Here is a 24,398-nt window from a genome sequence, read left to right on the forward strand (position 1 = left end):
TGGCGCGTTTTATTTGTATGGATATAATAAAAGAAGAAGGAGAGGAAGAAGAAAAAACAGACAAACAAACAAAAATATATAAATAAATAAATAAAAAAAATTAAAAAAAAAAATCCGAAAGGAACATTTCCGCGGCACCACAAAGAGATTCACGCGTCCTGCGCGCGAGGAGGGCCACGGAGGAGATGCGGACGAACAGCTGCTATTTCACCTGTTCGATATATTATTTAAATGCTTCACCTGCCGCGATCTCGAGATACCGCGAGATAAGCGACCAGCATTTCCTGCTTTCTTTAAGGATGTCCCGCACGATTCTTGGTATCTCTCCTTAAAAGAAAACGAGAAAGAGAGAGAGAGAGAGAGAGAGAGAGAGAGAGAGAGAGAAGAGAGAATCTTACGAAATTCGTCTTGAGAAAGTTTCTTTTTTCTACATTTTCTTTGCCATATATTTTATATATTATAATATTTTATTTACAGAAAGTATAAAACCTAAACTTATTATTATTATTATTCACGATACATGTACATTTTCCTCATTATGAACGTAAAGAAAATTAACACGATTGTCCGTTCCAGCGATAATTGGACTCATCTTTTGTACATATTCTACGAATAGATCTATATCCAACGAACCAACCTTATGGTTTCTTCCGAATTTGTTAAAAACTTGAATATCATCTCCACCCTTATATATAAAAGATGGAACTACGATCCTGTACCATTCATCCTCTAAAAGGTCCTCGTATCTTGGTATTTCGCAAGCACGACATCTATCATAAATAACAAAGTTACGTATAAATGTATAAATATGATATGCAAGTAATAAGAGAAATAATATTTCAATGTTTATATTCGTTGTATAAATAATTACCTGACTTTGACGTCGACCAATCTACTAGGTGCATCTTTCGTCATATTATAAATAACTTTGAGCCCGGACCAAACCATAATTCTTTCTTTTTCTAACAACTAAAAATGCATGATTTGTTTTATTGTTTATGCTTAATAAACAATCCTTTATACAAGATTAATTTTAATTAGACTAATAGTCTTCAATATAGCATTTTAGTGTTCATTATTATTATTATCAGTAAGTAGTTATTACAAATAAATTCACATGAATTTAACGATTAATGTATACTGATAATTTCTTTATCAAATAGCTCTGATAACATTCTGAGTTTTAATACATATCCCATAGAGAGTATTAATGTATAAATAGAGACAAAATATTACATATTTAATAGAGCTCCCAGTTATCTCGACAGTGTCCCAGGTATTTTCAAACGGTTGAACCATCAGTAAATCACCGTAGGTAATATTAACAGCGAAATCTTCGATAGAGGCACGAATTCCACCTGTATTGGTGCAAGATATAGCTGCATAAGTCCAATAAGTTTCATTCTCGGCCAGATCTACGAACTAAAATCGAAAGAGAAAGTAAAAAAAATTCTTTTTGTTTTCTCGTCAACTTCTTTCTGCGAGACAAAAGAATTTTGATATATGTAAAGGTATATATCGAAAATATATTAATATAAAAAAATTTTTACCGCGTCGATCATCGCATCTGTTATAAAGTTACCCAAGTTGCATTGTTTTCCTTTACATTTGGAATCGAGGAAAACTTTAGTCTTGCCTACGTGTTTCCATGCGAGTGCATCGACATCCTTTTGCCAAGGAATTAGAGCTTTCAAAATGTCTGGATCTATATGAAAAATGATTTTTTATTTATCAGACTTCCCTTTTCTTTTTTTTAAATTTCTCCTTTCTCTCCGACTCACCTTCCTCGATAGAATAATCCAAAAGAATTGGATTTCCTTCCCAATCGACAACCTCTCCTTGATCGTCAAACCAAACTGTTAAGTTGCCGAGATATCTAAAAAATAAATTAATAGAATATTTATCTTTCAGAATCTTTAATAGCATAGGGGGATGAATAAATTTTTTATTTAATTAATTATAAAATGATTTACTGCGTTAATATAAAAAATAATCAATAGTGTTAATTTCTCATCATATGTTTCGTGATAAGATCGATCGATATTTCATTAGGAAAATGAATATATTGCTTACATACTTGGTAAAAGCAGCTGCTTGTACAATGAGCACTGTTCTGTTTGTATTTTTTTGCGTTACTATTACAGGATATTCATCCTCGGGCGTATCAATGAAAGGCGGTGGCCCTAATTAAAATAAATATTTTAATGTAATTGAAAGTTTATATAGAAACATAATAAAAGCCTTTTTCTCGTTTTTTCGACAAACCAGAATATAAGAAAGTATGCGAATGTCCTCCAACAATGACGTCAAGAAGAGGACAATTGGCAGCCATCACTCTATCTATATTCAAGCCACAGTGACTTAAAGCAATAATGATGTCCACTCCTTGAGCTTTAAGCTTCTCGGCTTCCTCATTCACAGAGTCTACTTCGTCCAGAAACCTCAATTTTTCGGTGTCTGCTATAGTCTAATAAATCATGGATCCTTAGATATATACATACATACATATATATATTTCGAATTATTTTTCTTTTATAATTTAACAAAGAATATACCAACATTCGTAGTTGAAATAATGACCCCGATTACTCCGATCTTTCTACCTCCTCTCTCGATGATCGTACTATTTTGATAAAGACCCTGAAAGTAGAACAAATTATAAAAAGGATATACGAAGAAAAAGAAAAAAAGAAAAAGAGTATCGTATAAAAAATGATCATGCTACAAACTTGAATAGTAGGCTCTTCTCTATCGTCGATGTTGGTCACCACAACCGGTGCTTTGACAGCCTTTAAAAAAGGTACAAGACCAGCGATTTTATTGTCGAACTCATGATTCCCAATCGTCTACAAATAAAAGATTGTATTATAGTTAGATTGAAATTTTCTTTCAGTAAGTGTTCGTGAAGTTTACCATGGCATCATGAGGTAACATATTCATAAATGTAGCCGTCACATTCCATCGATGAACGTTATACCATAAAGTACCTTGGTAATGGTCGCCAGCATTTAGAAAAATAGCATTTGGCCGTTCTTTCTTTAATCGATTGACAGCAGTATATACTCTAGAGATTCCACCGACACAATCTTTTTCTTGTCCCACATGACAGGTACCAGAAGTTGGATTGGTCTGTTGAAATCTTACAAAATGTTTTTTTCTTTTTCTTTTTTTTTTTTCTTTTTAAATTCAGGCATTCTCATTGCCTGTTACTACGTATTAACAAATTAAAAAAAAAAATTGTAAGATAACTTCCGAAGGTAGGATCATACGTATCACGGAAAATAACAGAAGTTGAATCAATATCTTATCTAGTATCGTCCTTGAAGATTCCACTTCGGTTCTCCAATTTAATACGACACACTATATTGTTATATGAAGATCTTGTGTTACGAGTAAGGCTAACGTATGTTACGTAATTCTTAATATTATTTTTATGACGACAAATTAATTATTTCTATATTCATTCTCGATTGGTTATGTAAGAGGTAAATGTCTATATAAAATACACGAAAGTAATCAACAAATTTTTACGTATATATGAAATAAGAAACAACCAAACAAACGAACAAACACGATTGTTCCGTAATTAGGCAGATAAATATTTGTATACATTATATTAGTTCATACCTCGCATGGAAATCATTCAAATGTATAATAGATAACTCGAAGAAATCGGTCTGTCCAGGATAGATGAGTCCTCGACCGGTAAAACCCAAACATGTTTGGGAGACATAAGACAACACAGCTATCAACAATAAAGTATACATGTTGTGTACGTTCGAAAGTTGTATAACTGTAAAACAAATAGAGCAGGTAAAATACAACGATATAAAATTTATTCATAATTGCCGTTCGTATAATCATTAGTTAATTACCTGATTACTTAAAAATAAACAATCTGTGATCTATGTGTCATCCCACTAATGTAATATATTACTTTATATTTACACAGATTAAATTTTTCAAAGGCAAACTATTGTTTGTTTCCAGTTTGCTTTATAGGAGTTTACAAATTGTACAAAGCCTACAAGTAATGACGCAACAAAATTTTCAAGTTATTTTATAACTTTAATAACTGATAAGATTAAGTGAAACAATAAAAAGAATTGATTGTGGTGACTAAATATAATTAAACTCGTTACAAATATAAATGACAAAAATGACAGTTGGAGGAAAAAAGTTGGAGGAAAGAAACAAAGAAGTTATAATCGATAATAAATGCAAGTATATATATACATATATTATTATTATACATAAAACTATAATTCTCTTATGGAATGTATTTTTACTCTCCAATAATAGCAAGTTTTACATGAAAAAAACTGTTTAATCAAATATACCATTACTTATATATATAATGTACTCACTCTATCCAATGTTTTCTGACACAGATATGATTCCAATCAGAAGAAGGAATATTATTGTTCGTAAGAAACTTATGAGTTTCAACTATCGAACGCAATGCTTTGGGCACGATTGACAAGATTCAAGGTGAAAAAAAAAATCAATTCTTTCGAATTTCTAAGGAAATAAAAGAGGAGAAAGCTTAATGTTTTGTGGAGGAACTTAAACTGGCTCGTACGTTTATATCCTTCATATAGAGAACATGCCAGTCGTAAATCACCTGTCAGCACCGAATGTTCGTCGAGAACTGCTAACAACGATCTGTCTTTGCAATCCATGACAAAGCAAGCGTATCCATTATCACAAATATTCACTATATAAAATGCCTCGCAATTATCTATACGCTATTAAATTTATCTCGAAAACATTTCAATCGTTATACGTATTCGATAATGATTATTATCTCTTTCTCACGTTCTTTTGTTGAAGATTATTAATCGTGCATTTTTAAAAATTCTTTAATAATTTACATATCATTTTATGGGCAAATAAATTTTATTTAACGATCGAGAATAATTTCTTGAAGACCATGTGAACGTATTAATTGCTTCTATCGTTGACCGATTCTCTCATTTCCTTTTCAAGCCAGCGTCAATGTAGATGTCGAAACTAGAAATTTACGCGTAGACGTTGAGCTGCCAATCAAGTTTCTACTGTGATCGACGCGTTCAGTGAACGGATTCATATTTAGATACATACGTTACAACATTTTCAAATAGTGAGACAGTGTGTTTGTTCTCTTCATTTATAAATATTTAATATCTAGAAGAAGAGAATAGAAAAAGAAGGATTAATAAAAACTAACGATATTGTGTATTCCACACGCAAGTTTCAGGATAGATATGGTCACGTGACCATTTGAATTCATTAAACCAGTTTAAGAGATTGGCATTAATAATCAAGGAATTTATCACATTACTACACGCATTAGAAAATTCATAAAATTGAAATGTACTATCCGAAGTATATCATTTGGTCACGATCAATAGAACTGCTTGTTACCTATTCTTTTTTCTTTGTTATCAGCCTATTGAGAAACGATTTGTTATATAATCGTGTTAGTGTCGACGAGAAAATTTTATGTGTATTTTCATCGTAGTACCAACGAGAATACGAAGATCTAAAGAAGATTAACGATAAGGAACTACGAGGTAAGAAAATCTAAAGAGACTTTAATTAAATTTTTCATTATTCGATCGATCTATTAACGCTATAAATAAATAAATAAATAAATAAATAAATAAATAAATAAATAAATAAATAAATAAAAAACTTAAATCTTATTATTAATTAGTCAAGTGCTTTGGTATCGTCGAAAGACGCGAAAAGAAAAGCAACGAGAAAAGAGAGCTCTCTGTTGGCACTTTGACAAGAGAATAATTCTATATTCGCATTTTGGCCGTGGCACGTTTCATAAGACCGTGACTATGATAGTTTCAACGTATATTATAAAGGATATTAAAAAAGAGTTACACAGACAAGGATCTGGTCATCTTCGAGTTGACGATGACCTCGTCCTTGGATAGGAAAAAAAAGAAGCAAAAAAAAAAGCAAAAAAGAATTATGCCATTTTTTCATACTAATTTTATTTTTCCATTTCTCGAATAATAAAATTTTATTGCCTCGACGACAAAAAAAAATAACAATCACGAATATTATCGAGTCGAATGATCTGTTATGTTTTTCGTTCATCCAAAATACGACCTCGAAAGGAATTACGTCACGATCAATTTTGCGAACCCTTCCATATTCTCAACTCAATAGAAAGTCTGTTGAAAGGAATAATTTTGAAAGATTGAATGTACATACCAATATGTTGTTTTTACATTGCTTATCATCGACGAGAGGAAGAAATATATACAGGTCTAATTTGAAAAAACCACGAAGATACATGCTCAAACCTAAGAAATATTATGATCGATTTTGAATAAAATTACCGGAAGAAAAAAAATAAGAAAAAGAAGAAGAAGAAGAAGAAGAAGAAAGAAATACATTCAGACAGAGATACTGCCAACTTTTTAACCCAATACAAAGATTGAAGATCACAAAAAATGAGTTCTTCCATTTTGTTCGAGAGAGAACAAATAAATCACTATTCCTCTTATGTTCTTACGACTCGACCCGGAAATGATCTCTGCATTTTTTTTTCTTCTTTCATTGCAGTTTCTTTTTGTTCTTTTTTATCGTAATGAAAACAAGATCGCTATAGAAACGGATCGAAGGAATGGAAAAGAGATATTGGAGAGTCAAGGATAATAAAATATAATGAGATCCATCAAGCTATATTATACAAGCGACTAGTTTAACTTGAAATATTTCCTCGCAATAACTTGAAGGAAATATATTCGAAGGTGAAAACGATTTATTATGACATTTTTAAAGACAAAATTAAATTAATATTTATTGAAGAGAATATTAGTTATGATTGGTCATAACTAATATTCTCTTCTTTCATCTTTTTCTCTTTTTGTTTCTTTTTTCCTTTTTTCTGTCATTTCTCAGCTCAATTTAAACGCAATAAACGACTTAAACTCTTTAATCATTTTTACAACAATTTTATCAAATGTTGGAAAAAAATAACGATAATGACGAGATAAACAAAGAAAAATAAAGGAAACAAAGAAAAAATTTTCCAGAACTGAAGATTGACTAAATTACGCGAAAATAACGTAATCGGGTTGATCGTTTAATAACGAATAAAGAAGTTTCTTCGAAGAAATAAATTAAAAAGAAACCAAAAGAGCGCCATCCTGATTTGATAAATTTCCTTATCGAACATAAATATCAGAAATTTCATTGAATCACATAACAAAACGAATTAAACATTATCGATGAGTAAATCAAACGTGAACGACACGGATGGAATCCATAAATACCGCGATTTCTCAAGGAAAGAAATTAAAGAAAAGATAAATAAAAAAAGAGAAAAGAGCATATTTTCGGTTAACGTAATAAAAACGTTAAATTTAACTGTACAAATTACATTTTTTAATGGGTTTTCCCTAAAGCAACCCTGACGCAACCCTAAAGAATAAAGGGCTGTTAACAAAGAGAAAATCTTTTGATCTATCCCTCCCTCTTTCTCTTTCTTCCTCTCTTTCTCTCTCTCTCTCTCTTTCTTTCTCTCTCACGACGATTCTGTTTCGAAATTCAGACGCGCTCTAACCACCTCCGTCGTCTTTTCGAACGTCGATAATGTTCAGTCGACGTTCGTCTCTCGGCAAAATCGGTACGTGTTTTTCTGCTCGACTCTGTTCTCTTTTCTCGAAGAAACGTGTGTTCGTCATTGCCAACAAAATCGTGATAAACATGATCAAAAATCATACTTTAATCGTCACGTTAATCGATTAGATATAGTCGTATTGCTATTACGATCGTATATCAACGATTATCAAAGATCTTTATTTGTACCACGTGCTTGCTCTCGTTACAACGATTATCTCTATCACTTTCAAATAACACATGTTATACGAGAAAGATCGATCATTCTTCTCGATCGATAGAAGTATATTATGGAATATCGAATAGTGTTGAATGTATATAATAGTATTTTATTTTGTGCATATGAAGAGACACAAAGTGAAAGACGAAGTTTATTAAAAAGGTATTTTGAAAGGAAGGAATTTCATATTTTTTTTTCTTTTCTTTTTTTTAAGTTTATTACATGTATACATGTTATATATATATATATATATATATATATATATATATATATAACACGTGTTCTATGTATGTGTTATAATATATATATATATATATATATATATATATATATAACACGTGTTCTATGTATGTGTTATAATATATATATATATATATATATATATATATATATATATATATATATATATATATAATACTATAATGTTTATTATCTCTCTGTTTCAAAATACAAATCTTAATTTCTTCTTTTAACATCATATTATACGAGTAAGCAAATAATGTTTTTTTTTCGTTAAAAGACATTTTTATTATTTAATTACAAATATATATCTTAAGTATCACATTATAAGTATAAGAATACATCATAAGTATACTGCCAAATTTAAATAATAAAGCTGCCAAGGGAATAAATTATACCGTTTAATCGGTTTCCTCATTCGAATAGCAATATCATTTATCGAATAACAAATATCAAACATGACTCTTGGCATCGTTTCGTTCATTTCGTCATTATAATATACATATTTTATTAGACACGTACAATTACTTTTTTGCAACATAAAAGAAATATTCCTCTTTATATTTCATCAAAAATTTCTAAATCCAAATTTTGTATTGTTACAGAATAACGAAGAATAATTACGGATTTTTAAGTGGAAAAGTTCTCCAAAAATATATTGAAAAGTATACTAAGTGACAATATTTTTTGTGCTAATGATAAAAAAAACGTCAGCGATAACGAAAACCTTGACACATCATAAAACAACGCTGTTTATCAGTATCGTGCAATACATTAAAAGAAAAGAAATTTTAGAACTTACTGAAAACGAATGAATAATAATTTATCGTTTGTATAATATTAAAGAATCACAAAAATGTCCATATTACTATTACGTACGTTTTCAATTATTTTCATGCTATTTGTAATAGCGAACGTTGTCGTTCATGGAAATCCTTTTTCTGCGCATAGCAAAAATGAGGATTTTACTTTTCACATTGTCCACACCAATGATATGCACGCAAGGTAAAACTTTACATTATTATGATAAAAAATAGAAAAAAAAACAAAAGAACAAAAATTGTTAATACATCTCTTACGTTAATGTAAATATTCTAACTGTATGTTGAAGAAACGGTTAAAATGATGCAACTTATATCGACGACAATTATTTATTATGCTAACGTTAATTATTAAAATAATATATAGATTGTAGACTTTAAATGTCATTTTACAATGTAATCGTATATTCCTTTGTAATTGATTACAATTCGTCTACTATATATTCACGAAAAGTTATAACATGATAGGATTACCGTTTTAATACAAATATCATTCTTGCTGATCTAAATTCTTATTCTTTTATCCAGATTTGAAGAAACGTCGAGATTGTCGGCACCAATTTGTTCTAAACAAGATACCGCGACAGGAAATTGTTACGGTGGTTTCGCCAGAATAGCGACCTTGATTCGTCAAGCTAGAAATTCGTCCATACCAACATTGTTTTTGAATGCTGGTGATACTTATCAAGGTTCCGTGTGGTTTAATATCTACAAGTGGAAAATCGTTGCAAAGTTCCTCAACATTCTCGCACCAGATGCGATAGTGAGTATTAATAACGAATTCGCCACCCTTCATTTTGATATTATCTTAAAAACTCTCTCTCTCTCTCTCTCTCTCTCTCTCTCTCTCTCCCTCTCTCTCTCTCTCTCTCTCTAACTATCTATCTATCTTGCTTCACAGAGTCTTGGAAATCATGAGTTCGATGACGGTGTAAATGGTTTAATACCCTTCATCGAAGAATCAAAGTTTCCAGTTCTCGCGGCGAATCTTGATTTATCGAAACAGCCAAACTTAAAAGCTACGAAGTTAGCGAACAGTACGGTCTTGGTGATAAATGGTACAAAGATTGGTGTGATCGGTTATCTCACGCCAGAGACGACGATCATATCGATCACCGAAAACGTGATCATTAACGACGAGGTACCTGCTATTCGCGAGGAAGCAAAGAAATTGAAAAAGCAGGGTGTAAATATTCTCATTGCTTTGGGTCATTCTGGATTCGATATTGATAAAAAAATCGCCAAAGAAGTTGAAGACATCGACATTGTCATCGGTGGACATACCAATACATTTCTCTATCGTGGCAAACAACCTGATGCTGAACACCCCGAAGATATTTATCCTACTGAAATTGTACAAGACAACGGTAGAAAAGTTTATGTTGTTCAAGCATACGCTTATACTAAATATCTCGGTAACTTTAGCGTTTCTTTCGACTCAAACGGCGAAGTTACTGACATTGTGGGCAATCCAATTCTAGTCGATCATAGTATCGAACAGGTGAGCTTTGAAAAAACGACAATGTTTTATAGTTATGTACAATATCTAAATTGATTTAAAGACGATTCGTGATATAGGCACCGGATGTTCTCAAAGAACTGGATTTACTCAGACCTGCGATCGATAATATAAGCACAACGGAAGTTGGAAAAACTCGTGTATTACTCGATGGTGACAGTAAAACGTGTAGACAAAAAGAATGCAATTTAGGAAACCTCATTACCGATGCTATCATCGATTACGTAAGTTTATAAAAGAAGTTGCTAATATCGATAGTTTTAAATGTTCTTTTAGTATAAAGATACGATTCAATTATTACGATTACAGAATGCCCAGGAATATTTTTTTAAAGGAAAATGGACCGATGCTGCTATTGCCGTTCAAAATTCTGGAAGTATAAGAGCGTCTATCACTAGAGCCTTGAACGATAAGGTAGATATGTCAAATATCATTGTATATACACCCGAATCTTTTTTTATATGATCGATGTGTATCGTGCAAAAAAAAGTTAAGTAAAAGTTGATTTTCAAAGAGTATAAAACTTGCGTTAAACTAATGCGAACTATACAAAAAGTAATTTAAAATATAGAAATACATTCACAAAAAACATTTTATTTAATAAACACATAAAAGAAAAATTAACGTTTAAAAAAAAATGAAAAAAAGAAAAAGAAATATTTTTTCAAACAAATACGCGTAACTTCCGTAACAATCTCTGCAAACTAATTAATGTTCATTTTTGCAACCGCTTAAAATCATGTGACTAAAATGTGTTAAGAAAATCTTGTAAAAAAAAGTATCGCATGAAAAAAGATTCAGGTGTATTTACTTTTTTTTTCCTCTTTTTTTTTTTTACATAGTTCTGATCTTCTCTCGTTTCTTTATTTGAAAATAAAAAAATATATAGATCACAATAGGTGATATACTTGGAGTTCTACCTTTTGGCAACATTATTTTCAAGACGTCAATGACAGGAAAACAAATACTCTCAATGTTGGAATGGAGTGTTTATAATCTTAATTACAATTCTTCGGATAATTTATTCGGTGCATTCCTTCAATTTTCCGGTCTTCAGGTCTCATATGACATTTCTCGTCCGCCCAATTCAAGGGTAATTTCCGTCCAGGTACGATGTGCCGCTTGTAATATTCCAAGTTACAGTGATCTCGATAAAAATGCAACTTATAAAGTTCTGATAAATGATTTTATGCATAACGGAGGAGACGGTTATAAGATGTTGAAAGATCTTGAATATACTACAATAGGTACGATAAATTAATTATTATGTTAAGCTTTTATAAAACATTTTCATTTATTTATTATTCTCATTTTTTAGGTGTTACTACAGCGGATGTAGTTATCCAATATTTGAAAAAATATAGTCCTGTATACCCTGGTGTCGATTGGAGAATTAATTACGTAGACGAAATATATTCTATTAAATTTAATAAAGAAGATATATCATCTACCTCAGTTAGAGAATATTCGATAGTACTTCTAATTCTATTGACAATGATTACTAGATTGTTAACTTGATTTTGTTGCTCGTAATGGTGATTTTATTTTATATTAAGTTTATAAAAGAAAATGAAAATTTGACAGTATTTACGTATACAGTATCATGTGCACACAGTCATCTATATATATATATATATATATCTATATATCTATATATATATATATGCAAGTAATTTGCATATCTTTTAATTTGTTAGTATCTATTGTAAACATATATTTTTATCTTTCTTAACTTGATAACAAACTTTTATGATATATTATTTGATCTATTACTTTATCATAACATATTAATTGATTTTCTTATTATACATATGCATTTAAAGACTTACAGATACTTTACAATGTAATGTCTAAATGATACCAAGTGGATATCATATCGTATATAATGATACTAGCAGATTTCATTATTGGATTTGTATCCCATTCTCTACCTCAGAAAATATAATTCGAATAATTTATTTTTGCAATATATGATGTTTCATGTATATAATAAAATAAATATTAAGGTAAACCATTTTTCGATACGTTTCATTAACTATCAGAATATAATTTAATAATATACAATATTTTTTAAATTAAATTTCAAAATATTTTCCAATATTTTAACTATAATGTCTATCTTCTTAAAAAATATGATTTGTGAACATTTGAAATGTTTTATTATAAATATTTTGTTATATAGTATTTAACATACAAAAAATATACAAACTAAGCAAAATAGAAAATATAATATTTGTGTTCAATGTGGTGTGTGTATGTATATTATTTATTTGAAACAAATGAGAATACATACAATTATTTATAAATTTTATAATATATAATATTTAATAATATAAAATTATACAATATCATATAATTTAAAATAATTTTATATATAAATTTTATTTAAGTTATCACAGGTAAATCAAATCTGTTGCCACTTAAAGAATATACACGTTTTACAGTTTCCACAACCTTATTCATTTCTCTACAAGGCATTGGAGCATGATCATATAATATTTGTATCATCTTTAATAAATCTTGTATTATATACGAAAAATTTTCATGAACTTCACCAACAGTTGCTAAACACACATAAGTATCGAATTTTTTTAAAGCTGCCATAATAATCGATTTATCATATAGATTTGTTACTAAATCCTATATATTAAGAGAAAAGATTTTTTATAAAAAATAAAAATTATAATCTATATAATATACCTAAACTTATAAATTGTACATACTTCGAAAGAAGGTAGACTACAATATAAAGGCCAATCTTTTTTGCACGGTATGCAATCACATTTGAAATAATATTGTTTTAAAAGTTTCTCTTGTCTTCTTTGTTTTACCATTATAGCATAATGCTGACCATAATTATCTAAAATCTAAGATAATGTTAAGTTTATAATTCTCAAAAACATAACAAAATATTTCTTAAGACCCTAAAAATAAATAAGTACCTGATCTCCTTTTTTTATAGGATAAGCAGCACATATAATCATATTTGTAGATCTTGAATACCTTAGTATATTTGGATCACAGCTATGATTAAACAGACTATAAAATGCCATTGCTGCAATACCTCGTTCTCTAACATCTAAACCATATTCTTCATCCAACTGTAATATAATTCAATTACAATATGAAAAGAAAACAGTAAAAGCAAATACTTACGCTATGAATGTTAGTAGGTATTATTTGTTGGTGCCTTAATATAAGCCCACCAATTAATGTAACATCTTTGTTTTTAATTAATGCAGATAATTCATGTTCCAATTTATCCCCAAACATCATAGTACGTGTAGCAAGCAAATATAAAATAATACAAGCATCTACAGATTTTCTGAATAGGTCAATTGGTAGTCTTTTTTCAGTATTTGTCGTGAGACTGTATATACTTCTATATTTATCACTGTGAAATTTGTTATCAGAACTAAAACCTTTTGTTCTAGGATCTATAACACATAGTTACTAAATTGAAAAAAAAATTAGCTAATACCATTACTTTATATTTCAAAAATTATGTAATAACTTATAATCACCATCCCATTCATCAATTTCTTTAATCAGACTTCGTAAATCTTCTAAACTATTAAATTCTTTTATTGCTTGTATTGCAAGTCTTGCGCTAAATAGATCAAACTTAATATAATTAGAAATCTCAAACAATACTGAATATACAGGACATTCTATATCATGATATTTCTTCCAGTCTTCCAACTTACATTTTTCTGAACAATACATGGCACAAGTGCAATGATCACAAGGTATACTTGCCAAAGAAATCTCCAGACAATTTGAACAATGAGTATAAATATTATCTGGTGTTAACATAAAAGAATAAGGTTTCTCTGAAGCAATGACTTCACCAGGAGAAATGTCACGAGTAGCAACAACATGTCTTCCATAACGTTCATTGTATTTAATAGCTATTGCATCTGATGAACACGGAATTTCTATGTTTTGAGATTTAACTTCAAAAAGATACTGATTCTCCTGCTTTTTCGTATTCTTTTTTATCATGTTTTTTGATTGCTCATATAAATATTGTAATTTTTTTTGAAGATTTTTCTGGTTAAGATCATTTAACGACATCTTTTCCAACCAATGCAATGCAGCTTTATAATCTTCTTCTATAGAAGAATCTCCAATTGATACTAAACATTCTACTTTACGTATATATAATTTGACTTTTAATTTATCAGGATAATTCAAAGATAATGCTCTATCAATATCTTGAATAGATTTTCTAAACTTATGAATTTTTAATAAAATAGCAGATCTGTTAGCATAAGCTAAAGCAAGTTCTTCTGACGAAGGATTTGCATAAGCTATACTCTTTGTATATAATTGCAATATTTGAATACATTTATGCCCATCGAGAGGATTTGTAAGAAACAACTTATTTCCCTCCTTTCTAAATTTTTCCGAATCTAAGCGACTTTTTGGCACATTTTTTATTTTAGGAACTACATTGAACTGTTGCATTACTTCGAGAGTAAATATTACACGTTCTTCATCATTCTTCAACGTGTTGAACTTATTCGTCAGCCATAAGTTTTTATTCGCTTCCTTAATACGCCTATGAAGTATTTCATGAAGAATTTCCATATCATCAAATATGTAATAAAATGTAATAAACAAATCTGTAAAAACTGTAATTTTTAAAATAATGAGAAGTTTCCATTGCATATATTTTATGATAAATATAAATTAATATAAACAAAATAACACAATTTGTGTGTTCTATAAAAATGATATTAGGACAAATAATATTAGTGTTTCCAAAAAATAGTATTAGACCAAGCAATATTTTGGTACCTTTATTTTTAATTAGCCTTGTTCTTATTTAACACTATGCCGTTCGCACGTCTCGTAAAAATGTATTCGCTTGGCGCCGGCAGCGCTAATTCGGATTACTTGGCTTGTCGCACAAAACTTATAAAAACAAAAAACAAAACACCAACAAAACACAAAAGATACTAAAGTGCTGTCGCCGGTCACTGAGCGATATTATGTACACACCACTGTGGTGTCGCCGACCATTGGCTACTATTTTGCGCACGACACCACTATGGTGTCATCGGACGGTATAGTGTTAACTTTACAATCATAAAACAAAAGAAGCAAGAAGAAACAAAAACCGAAGAAATGCTTTTGGGTGGTATCCGCCACAATGAAGATGAGCGCCATCTAACATTCGAATATTTGAACGAATATTTGAATATGCAAAAGTAAATAAAATGCAATTATTCACTTACAGATGTAATCCCAATATTTTATCTATTATAATATTTTCCTATTTTTTTAACACGTGATATTTTTTTATTATTATTGTTATTACAATGTTTTTGTCAATAGTTACCTAAATATAACTTAATACAAATGTTCTGACATAAAGGATATTAAATTTTCAATTCAAGAAAATTTATTTATCAGCAAACAGATGTAAATAAATAACAGTTGTAATTAGATTCTATTGAGTTGAAAGATATCCATGATTTATTTTTCATTATTTTAACGTGTAACTTCTAATATATCTTTACATTGATGAAGAAAAAATGTATTTCTAGAATTAATACTTTAGTAACATGTGTTGTGTATGATATTAAAAAATAAATAAAAGTGTGAATATATTAATATCTTATACTACAGAAAATATAGATTGTATTATAATTAAAATACATTCAAATACATTGAAATAAAAATATTTTTTGCTATTCCATTAGTATATTGAAGTACAATACCATAATTTGCATATGAAATATAACAATTTATGATAATACAAAAATTGTTTATATAATGAAATTTATCTTTTATAAATTTAATGGCACCAATATACAACTTACAAATAAACAATAAAATAAATTGTTAAAAAAAATATTAAGATATTGTCAACATTATGCAGAGTGTATATACTAATATATTATATATATATAGTATATGCATATATTATTCTCGATGTTGTAATGAAATATATAATAGAGAAGTATACTCAAAACTTATGATCATAAAAATTATATGGATACATATAATGTCTATGTATATCCAATAAATTAATAATTTACCATTGTAATTATTACACATTACTTTTTAACAATAACAAACAATTCTTTTAATGAAATTAAAACTAAATATTAAAAACAACATTTGTGATTGATTTATTTAAATTAAGTTTTTAATACTACAATATAAATAACTAAAACAGTCCATATATATTGCCTTAATATTCATAATACGGCACTAATCTATTTACAAATTTTTATTATATTATTTTAAAATAGGGTTGTATTATTCCACAATTAAATTTAAATGTACTTTATAAAAATGTTTTACAAAAAGAAAAATTATTAATATATCTGTTTGTTATTGCTATAATGAAAAATACTCAAATTTGATATCAAATAGCACATATTAGCCTTCATTCGTATTTATGTTAATTAGTTATATAATAAAGAATTTATTTACGCGCGTGCGCGTTCCATTAACACATATAAATTAAATTTTTGTTTTAGTAATTATAACCAAATAAATCTAATAAATATGCCAAATTCTAGTTATAAATCTTTGTCACATTATAGTAAAAAATATTTTTTGTCCAAAATAGACGTATAGAGATGTATTTACTGACACAATTATGTCATTCTCTAATAATTTATCTATGAATTAATAAACATTCTTATTAAAGCAATAAACATTTTTAAACATAATTGCACATTTGTTTAGGCTTATTATAACATAAAAATACCTTGTTACAATCGAATGTGGTTGTTGTTTCCTGAGGCTGCGCCTCTCACTTGTCGTCTACTCCTGATTAAACAAATGCAACAATTTTTTGTTACTTTTATATTTTAACAAAAAAACACTTCAATTCTACCCTTCATTTATTTTAGTATAGTAAATTATTTATTTCCTACAATCATCAACTTACCGCATAAATATACATGAGAAATTATTAAGAAACACACTTTTTATAATATTAATATATAATATTAACATATATTTATGCAGTAGTTAGATATTCATTTTTATTTACACGAATATGACAAATAGAATAAAAATCATTTTTCTTTTTTAAACAAAATTCATGCAAATGATGTATTGTAACTGCTAAACAAACCATACTTGCACTACATGTTGGCAATGATTTAATATCTGATTATTAGTTGAGCCACATATATTTTTATATTCTTTGCATTTGCAAAATTGATATTTATAATTTAGGTTATATATTAAAACAAGATCATGTGCCACAATGAAAGTATATCTTGGAATTAGTGGCTCAACTCTTACTTATAACAAATTCTATATTAACATATAATAAAATATAAATTACTAAAAAATACGCTATATAATAACTTAACAAAGTAAATAACATAAAATTAAATTTCATAATTTTTTCGTAAACAAATTTTGATTAATATCACATTACAATAAACAGATATGATATTTTTGGATCAATATTTATATAGATGTTATCCACATACATAAAAAAAAATAAGCATACAACAAGCATTTAATGTGTGTAATAAAGCATATCTTTTGTGAAAGGAAAATTAATTTTATGAAAAAAGAAAAAGAAAAAGAAAAAGAAAAAGAAAATTAATATATATGTATTGAATATATATTTATAAGATTTTTATATTAACAAATAATAAATATAATCTGCAAAATATAAAAAATAATATATTATATTGTGAAATTCTTTACCAAATATTCTAATTTTAGAATTTATTTATCCTTTCACAAAGAATTTTATATTATATATTATCATTTTAATATTCAAATAATTTTCTAATTTAGAAATATAAAATTATTCTAAAATAATACATAAATGCAATGATACATAAGCTTCTACATCTTCATATAATAGAGTCTATATAATATCTTTATCTTTCTAACAACAGAAATATAAAAAAGTAATATATTGTCTATGAGAAAATGAAATTAAAAATATATTCTAATAATTTCAGAACTAACAAAAATATAAAAAATATAAAGTTTATTTAGAAAATTATTATGACTGTTATATATATATTTTATACAGTCTTATAAAATATGTTCAAAATACTAAAATGGAAAGCTATGCAACTGAGATAGTATTATCTAATTTCTTTCATATTAAAGAAAGAAATTGAAAAGCTATGCCACTAAGATAGTACAAAACTTAAAATATACACAAATCTATGACCATTTCATAAAAAGCATTAGAAATTGTATACAAAGTAAATTAACTTAACAATAAGTACACTTTATTTTATTTGGCCAGTATCATGTACCTTTCCAATTGATTAGTTCCAAAAAAATTATGCAATTTGAATATTTTACATTTTATACATAAAAATTTTTGCAGGTACATAATATTTACTTTTGAGGGTTATGTAACAGTACAAATAAAGAACAGCACAATTCCATGTGAAAGTTTGATAGAAATGTTACCTGTAGAGATCACGTACAGCTTGGTCCTCTCGTGATGCATTTCTGCATGTATTCAATTTGTTTTCCAAAGCCTATATGAAAAAATTTTTATTATCAGTAGAGTATTTCATAAATATCCTTGCAAAAGTTAATTACATTAATCTAAATTTTAATATATCAGAATAAATAGAAATAAAATGTACTACCGAATTTGATATAATTTAATTATATAGAGTGATTATTTTCTAATTAAATAATTTATTATTTTCTCTTTATGAGATTTTTAATAAGAAAATAATATTAAATAAGAACAAATACAATGTGTTAATACAGCATAGTTCTTTATATTAATGATTTAGTTCTCTTTATATTGTAAAAATAATTAAATCTGGACATTATTTAACTGAAAGAAATAGAAAATACAACAAAAAATAATCCTAATAAAACATGCAATACATCAATCCTAATCCTCAAAGCCATATAGCAAAACATGCATGAGCAATTTATTATTTAGTATATAAAAAGAAATATACTGAGATAAGAATTATATATTCAGTATTACAAACAAAAAGAAAGAATTGTTTAAATATCATTGATGATATAAATAAGCATGAAAGCAATGGAATCAAAGAAAATATAAAGAAGAAAAACGAATAAAGACCTGCATTATAAGGAGGTGGAAAATAATTTAATGATGAGGTATCACGAAGATTGTCTGCATTTGGCTGGTCTAGGTTGTTGCCTAATACACTGTGTAGGTGTATAAACTTGAATCGATGGTGCATTATTTGTTGGAATGGTATTTGATTTTTTTCCATTTGGACAAGTGCATTTCACCCTCCTACAGTCCATGCAGACCCATCTGTCAAGCTACCAAAACACCGGCTACTAGTAACAACTACATTCTTATACAAAAAAAAAAGGATACTAATATCATCAATTAAATAAAGTTTTATTGAATTTATTAAAAATATTTATATATATAATTTATATAAATATATATAAATATATATATAGTAATAATAATAAAATAAAGTTGTTATCCTAAATAGTTTTTCCAAATAAAATCTAATTTATATACAAAAAATAATATAGACAAATACACAAGATTTACAATGTTACAAGAAAATACAGGCCATGCTTTAAGCTTTAATAACAGCATTCTTTTTTTTATTACAAATATCTGTTGCATTCTAATAATTCAATTTTTGTACTCACTCCAACTTTTCGCATCAGGTCTCCAATCATATTCATCGCTAATATTCTGGTACATGGTGCCAACGGTGGATTTATATTATTATTGTTGTTCCCAATTACACCCCCTACTACTCCATTTCCAACTAATAGTAAATAAGAAAAAATATATTACTGTACAAATTAAATATGAACAATTATATAAATACAATCTAATATTCAAATAAACAGATGAAAAGCATACATAAACTTGAAAAACTGGAAAAATATAAGCTTGAAAATAATTTTTATTTAATATGTAGCAAACTTATATTTACAATTTAATATAAAGTCAAATATTAATTTATTTATAATAATACATAATCTTAATAATGCAAAATTGGAGAATTCATGATAATGAGTAAATATAGAGGAACAGAATAAGTCAATTCCTATTTCATATAAATTACTCTAAAGTAATAACTAACAAGAACATTAATAATTAATTATTTTAAAAACATAAACTTTCACTTTAATAAATTTGCAGAAAGCTTTTTCTTAGATCCAAAATAAAGTACGTGTCTAGACTTACGAAAAGCATTATGAATCTTACTTTTCAATGATGGAGTCGTGTTATTTGAAGGTATAGATTGTGAAACTAATGGACTGGAAGGTGGTGTATGTGTTTCTAGTTCAACTTGTAGTTTATTACTATCTACAAGATTACGAACTCTATCTGCTGTCTTATCATTATCTGGTTGGTGTCGCTCTTGTACTTGAATCTCTTGTTTCAAATCTAAAAAATTATAATAAATTAATAATAGTATTAAGTACGAAAGAAAGAAAAGATATATAAAATTATTATCAAACCTCTAATTTCATCCATTAATCTTTGTACTATGACTTTTAAGCCTTCCTTTTCATCGAGCTCCGACTCAAGTAAAGCATTCTTTTCTATTGCCAAGTTAAATTTAGCTTCTATCTCTTCTTCCGTTACTCTATTTACCCTGTAATATATAATGAATCATTATAAATATATGTATCAGCAGTCACTATATACATCATAATGTCATATGACTATATAATATAACTGTAAATAATATTTTATTTTTAATTATATAAGCAATATTTTATACCATTGTATCTTATTCATAAGATTTATATGATGTATTTTTTATAAACATTATTACATACCTATGTGCTCTTTCTAAATCATCATTCTTCTGTTCCAGTTCTCTGATATATTTCATCAATTGCTCATGTTGTAATTGCAAATCTTGTGCTTGTGACTGAAACATAGCACAATCCGCAGTTTGTTGATCTAATCTTGTTCTTAATTGCTCTACTTCTGTTGCAAGTCGTGTATTCCTTTGTCTTAATTCTCTATTTGCTTTTTCAGCTTGTTCTAAAGATGTTTCTAATTCTTTTTCTAACATTTGAGAATTTTCTTGAAATTCTTCCAATTCTCTTTCAACATCTTCTTTTCTATATTTTAACAAATTATTGGCAACCATAATATAACAATTATATTCCGTGTTATAGGAAACTTTTTTAAATTATATTTGACACTTATACTGTAGTCAGAAATTAGGTTTCATACTCATAGTCAATATGTAATCCATATGATTTGTATAGCGCAATTTCTTATAACACGGATTCTTTATATTGTGTGGAATTCTATCATACTTTAATATAAATTAATTATATTTTAGAAAAACTGTCCATTGATTATCTATATTTATTCATAAAATATAAATAAAATAATATTTTACCTTTGATGCATCTGATGGGCAAGATCCATCCAATATTGAATTTCATCATCTTTTGACAAAAATTGAGGAGGATCGGTTTCCATCATTTTGAGAGTTAATAGAAAGAACCTCAGATATTACTTTGCAAATATATACTAGTTCTTCTATAGTCTTGTCAGTAGGAAGTTAGCATTCTGATAAAACAAACAGACACATATAAGTTAAAATTCATTGAATCATAAGTATAGCAATGATATTAAAGGTAAGGATACATGAACAATTTTATACCTATAACAGCATCTTATATATACTCACTTATAAAGCATCATTGATAAATTACGTAAAAATAACGTATTTATGAATAATAATGTTAATGTTAAGTAATATTGCGTTTCAATTTGCAATAGAAAGGATTTAGAGAGAAAGTACACAAATAACAAGAAAAATAAATGAAAATGATAGGCGTCGTTCGAAATATATTATTATGTGTTTGATGACACATTACTCAAAATGTAGAAAACCTTGAAAAAATTCTTGGTATGCAAAACGTAGTCACACATGTATATGACATAAATTTCATTACCATGCAATAAATGAATCACTTCTTAATACCGCAACGCATAAAAAACTGGCACGGTAGTGTAATCGTTCGAGAACTCAGAATCTGTCCTCTTTTTTTTTTTCTATTATGCGCAAAATATAAAGGTTAACTCGACAAGATCGTCGAGCGAACCCTTGCAGAAGAGACTAATATGTAACATTTGACAGAAATAGTCGTATTTAAATCAGAGAACGATATGTTTACCAGTAGCAAAATGGCAGATATATAAAGCCACATACAGAACTAACGATCAAGCAACGACGAGCCACCGTACGGCCATAAAGTATGTAATACTAGATTACCGGCAATTACTCCGATATATTACGGTTATATATCTCATATCTATTTTAGAAAACAAAGGAGAGGAACAAAAGAATTTATAAAAGTGATTATACATACATAATAGAAAGATATAATATGATGACTTCAAAAAACGTGCAATAAATTTTAAAATAAACATTTAAAAAAAAACAATTAACACACCAGTCATTTTGATTGGTTAGTATATATGAAGTGTGTTTAAAAAGTGATGAGATCTCGGGAATAGGCAGCATTGTGTAAATGTTATGACACTTCTGACAAGGAAAATAAACAAGACATACAGAATCTGATCACCGATTTTGCCGAAATTTTCTAGGTATATAATATTGATATAGAAGTAATAAATTCTATTCAGAAATGATGCAATTGTTCAGAAATGAATGTTTGAAGTATACAACACTTTAGTATCACGGCAGCAAAATGTATTCAAATGGTAATTTGACTTAATGAACTAAGATATAGTTCTACGAGATAGAAAATCGTGTGTTCGTAACTCCCTCGGCCTGTTTTTTTTTTTTTTTTTTTTTTTTTTTTTGATCAACCAGTACTATTAATTTTACTAAGAAAAATATATAAGTAAAAAACATTTCTCTATATTTGAATTTCTTTTTTTTTTTTAATCTTGAGTTTTTTAATTTTATCTTTTATATTCAAGATAAAATGTTAAAAATTTCTTTTATCTCGGAAACGGCAATCCTTAAGAAAAATTATTTAGGCAAGTCATTTGATTTCAAATAGGAAAATATAATGGTATTTATTGTTTTTTTATTTAATGGAAGGTTTCGAAGTTATTTCAAAGTAAACTATGCTTCTTATACAGGAGCCTACATATTTTTTTTTTTATAATAGCAATATATTTTATGTAAAAAGAAAAAGGAAAAAAAACAAAAAATGACATAAGTATTTAAAATATTTAAAATACAATTGGCAGCTTTAGAGGAAAAGTACAAAAGATAAAAAAATGTTTAAATTTCTCAAGCAATATATATAATAGTCTATTGTTCGTAAATTTCTTTGATTTGTTCATTTACGCTTTTTAATGTTTAAACTAACACGCGTAAATATGGACAAACATTCGCATGAAAGAAACTAAAAAAGAATAAATACACTAATTAAACATTTCGTGTTTCGTACATAATAATACTATTACGTTCTCTGCTACTCTCATAATTGTTAAAGTACTATACTTAAAATTACGCTTAGTTCTTAGTTCATTCGGGGTAGTCCCAAATCCAAAACCGCTGCGTTCTTTTAAATCTACTATTTCCGATCCTAAATCCAATTTTGCGTATTTCCAACAAAATCATATTTTATAGAATGAATATATATAATATATATATAATATATATGTATTATATACTTATTAATTACGTATTAAGTACGTACTATATACTGTAATTATATACTTATATAATTTGTACCTCAGAGGAAATCACAGACGTATTAATTAAAAATATCATATGTAAATTCGTGTTATTAAAAGAAATTTTAATACTTAATCGTCCGGCAGCACATTAATGTTTTCTTTCTCTACTATGGGTAATCGGCCGGCGATGCATTGTTTTTCGACATTTATATAACTAAACCCAATATAAATATTTTGTTTAAAAATGTATTTTACGAAAAATACATTAATTTTTCTAGAAAAAGGACAGCTTCTATAATACACATAATTTTGCCGGCCGTGCACTTAAATTTTGTTTTCAAAGAGCGGATGGTTAAATGT

The 24,398-nt window shown here is 27.7% G+C and overlaps 4 protein-coding genes across 21 annotated transcripts; 1 reads left to right on the top strand and 3 right to left on the bottom strand.

The window, feature by feature from the left end:
• Positions 1–410: 410 nt before the first annotated feature.
• On the bottom strand, positions 411–5,003 carry LOC124949045 (apyrase-like). Of its 2 annotated transcripts, XM_047493548.1 has the most exons (13): positions 4,368–5,002; positions 3,876–4,024; positions 3,628–3,793; positions 2,914–3,139; positions 2,730–2,846; positions 2,560–2,640; positions 2,266–2,467; positions 2,078–2,183; positions 1,782–1,876; positions 1,551–1,705; positions 1,237–1,422; positions 872–969; positions 411–770 (listed from the first exon to the last, which is right to left on the bottom strand). In XM_047493548.1, the coding sequence occupies exons 3-13, from the start codon at positions 3,765–3,767 to the stop codon at positions 512–514; spliced, it is 1,665 nt and encodes a 554-aa protein (XP_047349504.1). In that variant the 5' UTR covers positions 3,768–3,793; positions 3,876–4,024; positions 4,368–5,002; the 3' UTR covers positions 411–511. The 2 variants fall into 2 exon arrangements, with proteins under 2 accessions (XP_047349504.1, XP_047349513.1); XM_047493557.1 differs by lacking the exon at positions 3,876–4,024 and having other exon boundaries at positions 4,368–5,003.
• On the top strand, positions 4,392–12,442 carry LOC124949031 (protein 5NUC-like). 4 transcript variants are annotated; one of them, XM_047493529.1, is made up of 9 exons: positions 4,392–5,555; positions 6,568–6,755; positions 8,692–9,091; positions 9,436–9,670; positions 9,809–10,408; positions 10,486–10,650; positions 10,736–10,840; positions 11,316–11,673; positions 11,745–12,442. In XM_047493529.1, the coding sequence occupies exons 3-9, from the start codon at positions 8,943–8,945 to the stop codon at positions 11,942–11,944; spliced, it is 1,812 nt and encodes a 603-aa protein (XP_047349485.1). In that variant the 5' UTR covers positions 4,392–5,555; positions 6,568–6,755; positions 8,692–8,942; the 3' UTR covers positions 11,945–12,442. The 4 variants fall into 4 exon arrangements, with proteins under 4 accessions (XP_047349485.1, XP_047349474.1, XP_047349495.1 ...); XM_047493518.1 differs by lacking the exon at positions 6,568–6,755; XM_047493539.1 differs by lacking the exons at positions 4,392–5,555; positions 6,568–6,755 and adding an exon at positions 7,568–7,633.
• A 249-nt stretch (positions 12,443–12,691) lies between these two features.
• On the bottom strand, positions 12,692–15,372 carry LOC124948999 (SET and MYND domain-containing protein 4-like). Of its 8 annotated transcripts, none has more exons than XM_047493454.1 (6): positions 15,230–15,372; positions 13,951–15,063; positions 13,583–13,863; positions 13,369–13,527; positions 13,150–13,293; positions 12,692–13,066 (listed from the first exon to the last, which is right to left on the bottom strand). In XM_047493454.1, the coding sequence occupies exons 2-6, from the start codon at positions 15,017–15,019 to the stop codon at positions 12,812–12,814; spliced, it is 1,908 nt and encodes a 635-aa protein (XP_047349410.1). In that variant the 5' UTR covers positions 15,020–15,063; positions 15,230–15,372; the 3' UTR covers positions 12,692–12,811. The 8 variants fall into 8 exon arrangements, 6 of the variants coding, with proteins under 6 accessions (XP_047349410.1, XP_047349422.1, XP_047349407.1 ...); XM_047493466.1 differs by having other exon boundaries at positions 13,951–15,054; positions 15,230–15,365; XM_047493451.1 differs by lacking the exon at positions 15,230–15,372 and having other exon boundaries at positions 13,951–15,100.
• Positions 15,201–22,636, bottom strand: LOC124949063 (nuclear distribution protein nudE-like 1-B). Of its 7 annotated transcripts, none has more exons than XR_007100956.1 (9): positions 22,556–22,636; positions 21,772–21,944; positions 21,194–21,484; positions 20,870–21,006; positions 20,613–20,795; positions 20,045–20,166; positions 19,488–19,696; positions 18,848–18,918; positions 15,201–17,218 (listed from the first exon to the last, which is right to left on the bottom strand). XR_007100956.1 is itself a non-coding variant. In XM_047493614.1 (8 exons), the coding sequence occupies exons 2-8, from the start codon at positions 21,855–21,857 to the stop codon at positions 17,161–17,163; spliced, it is 948 nt and encodes a 315-aa protein (XP_047349570.1). In that variant the 5' UTR covers positions 21,858–21,944; positions 22,334–22,623; the 3' UTR covers positions 15,201–17,160. The 7 variants fall into 7 exon arrangements, 4 of the variants coding, with proteins under 4 accessions (XP_047349570.1, XP_047349558.1, XP_047349580.1 ...); XR_007100955.1 differs by having other exon boundaries at positions 22,334–22,624; XR_007100958.1 differs by lacking the exon at positions 22,556–22,636 and adding an exon at positions 22,066–22,324.
• Positions 22,637–24,398: the final 1,762 nt, after the last annotated feature.

This window comes from Vespa velutina, chromosome 1 (assembly GCF_912470025.1).
Source record: "Vespa velutina chromosome 1, iVesVel2.1, whole genome shotgun sequence".
Taxonomy (NCBI): Eukaryota; Metazoa; Arthropoda; class Insecta; order Hymenoptera; family Vespidae; genus Vespa; species Vespa velutina.

Coding starts and splice junctions, on each gene's coding strand:
- LOC124949045 (XM_047493557.1), bottom strand. CDS start 3,767: ATGTATACTTTATTGTTGATAGCTGTGTTGTCTTATGTCTCCCAAACA. Junction 2,468..2,559: donor TCATTATTTCAACTACGAAT/GTTGGTATATTC, acceptor ATGATTTATTAG/ACTATAGCAGACACCGAAAA. Junction 1,423..1,550: donor CAGATGCGATGATCGACGCG/GTAAAAATTTTT, acceptor TTTCGATTTTAG/TTCGTAGATCTGGCCGAGAA.
- LOC124949031 (XM_047493529.1), top strand. CDS start 8,943: ATGTCCATATTACTATTACGTACGTTTTCAATTATTTTCATGCTATTT. Junction 10,651..10,735: donor CCGATGCTATCATCGATTAC/GTAAGTTTATAA, acceptor TTACGATTACAG/AATGCCCAGGAATATTTTTT. Junction 10,841..11,315: donor CTAGAGCCTTGAACGATAAG/GTAGATATGTCA, acceptor AAAAATATATAG/ATCACAATAGGTGATATACT.
- LOC124949063 (XM_047493602.1), bottom strand. CDS start 21,857: ATGATGGAAACCGATCCTCCTCAATTTTTGTCAAAAGATGATGAAATT. Junction 21,007..21,193: donor GATTTAGAAAGAGCACATAG/GTATGTAATAAT, acceptor TATATATTACAG/GGTAAATAGAGTAACGGAAG. Junction 20,796..20,869: donor ATTAATGGATGAAATTAGAG/GTTTGATAATAA, acceptor ATAATTTTTTAG/ATTTGAAACAAGAGATTCAA.
- LOC124948999 (XM_047493451.1), bottom strand. CDS start 15,100: ATGCAATGGAAACTTCTCATTATTTTAAAAATTACAGTTTTTACAGAT. Junction 13,528..13,582: donor TACCTACTAACATTCATAGC/GTAAGTATTTGC, acceptor ATTATATTACAG/TTGGATGAAGAATATGGTTT. Junction 13,067..13,149: donor GTAGTCTACCTTCTTTCGAA/GTATGTACAATT, acceptor CTTAATATATAG/GATTTAGTAACAAATCTATA.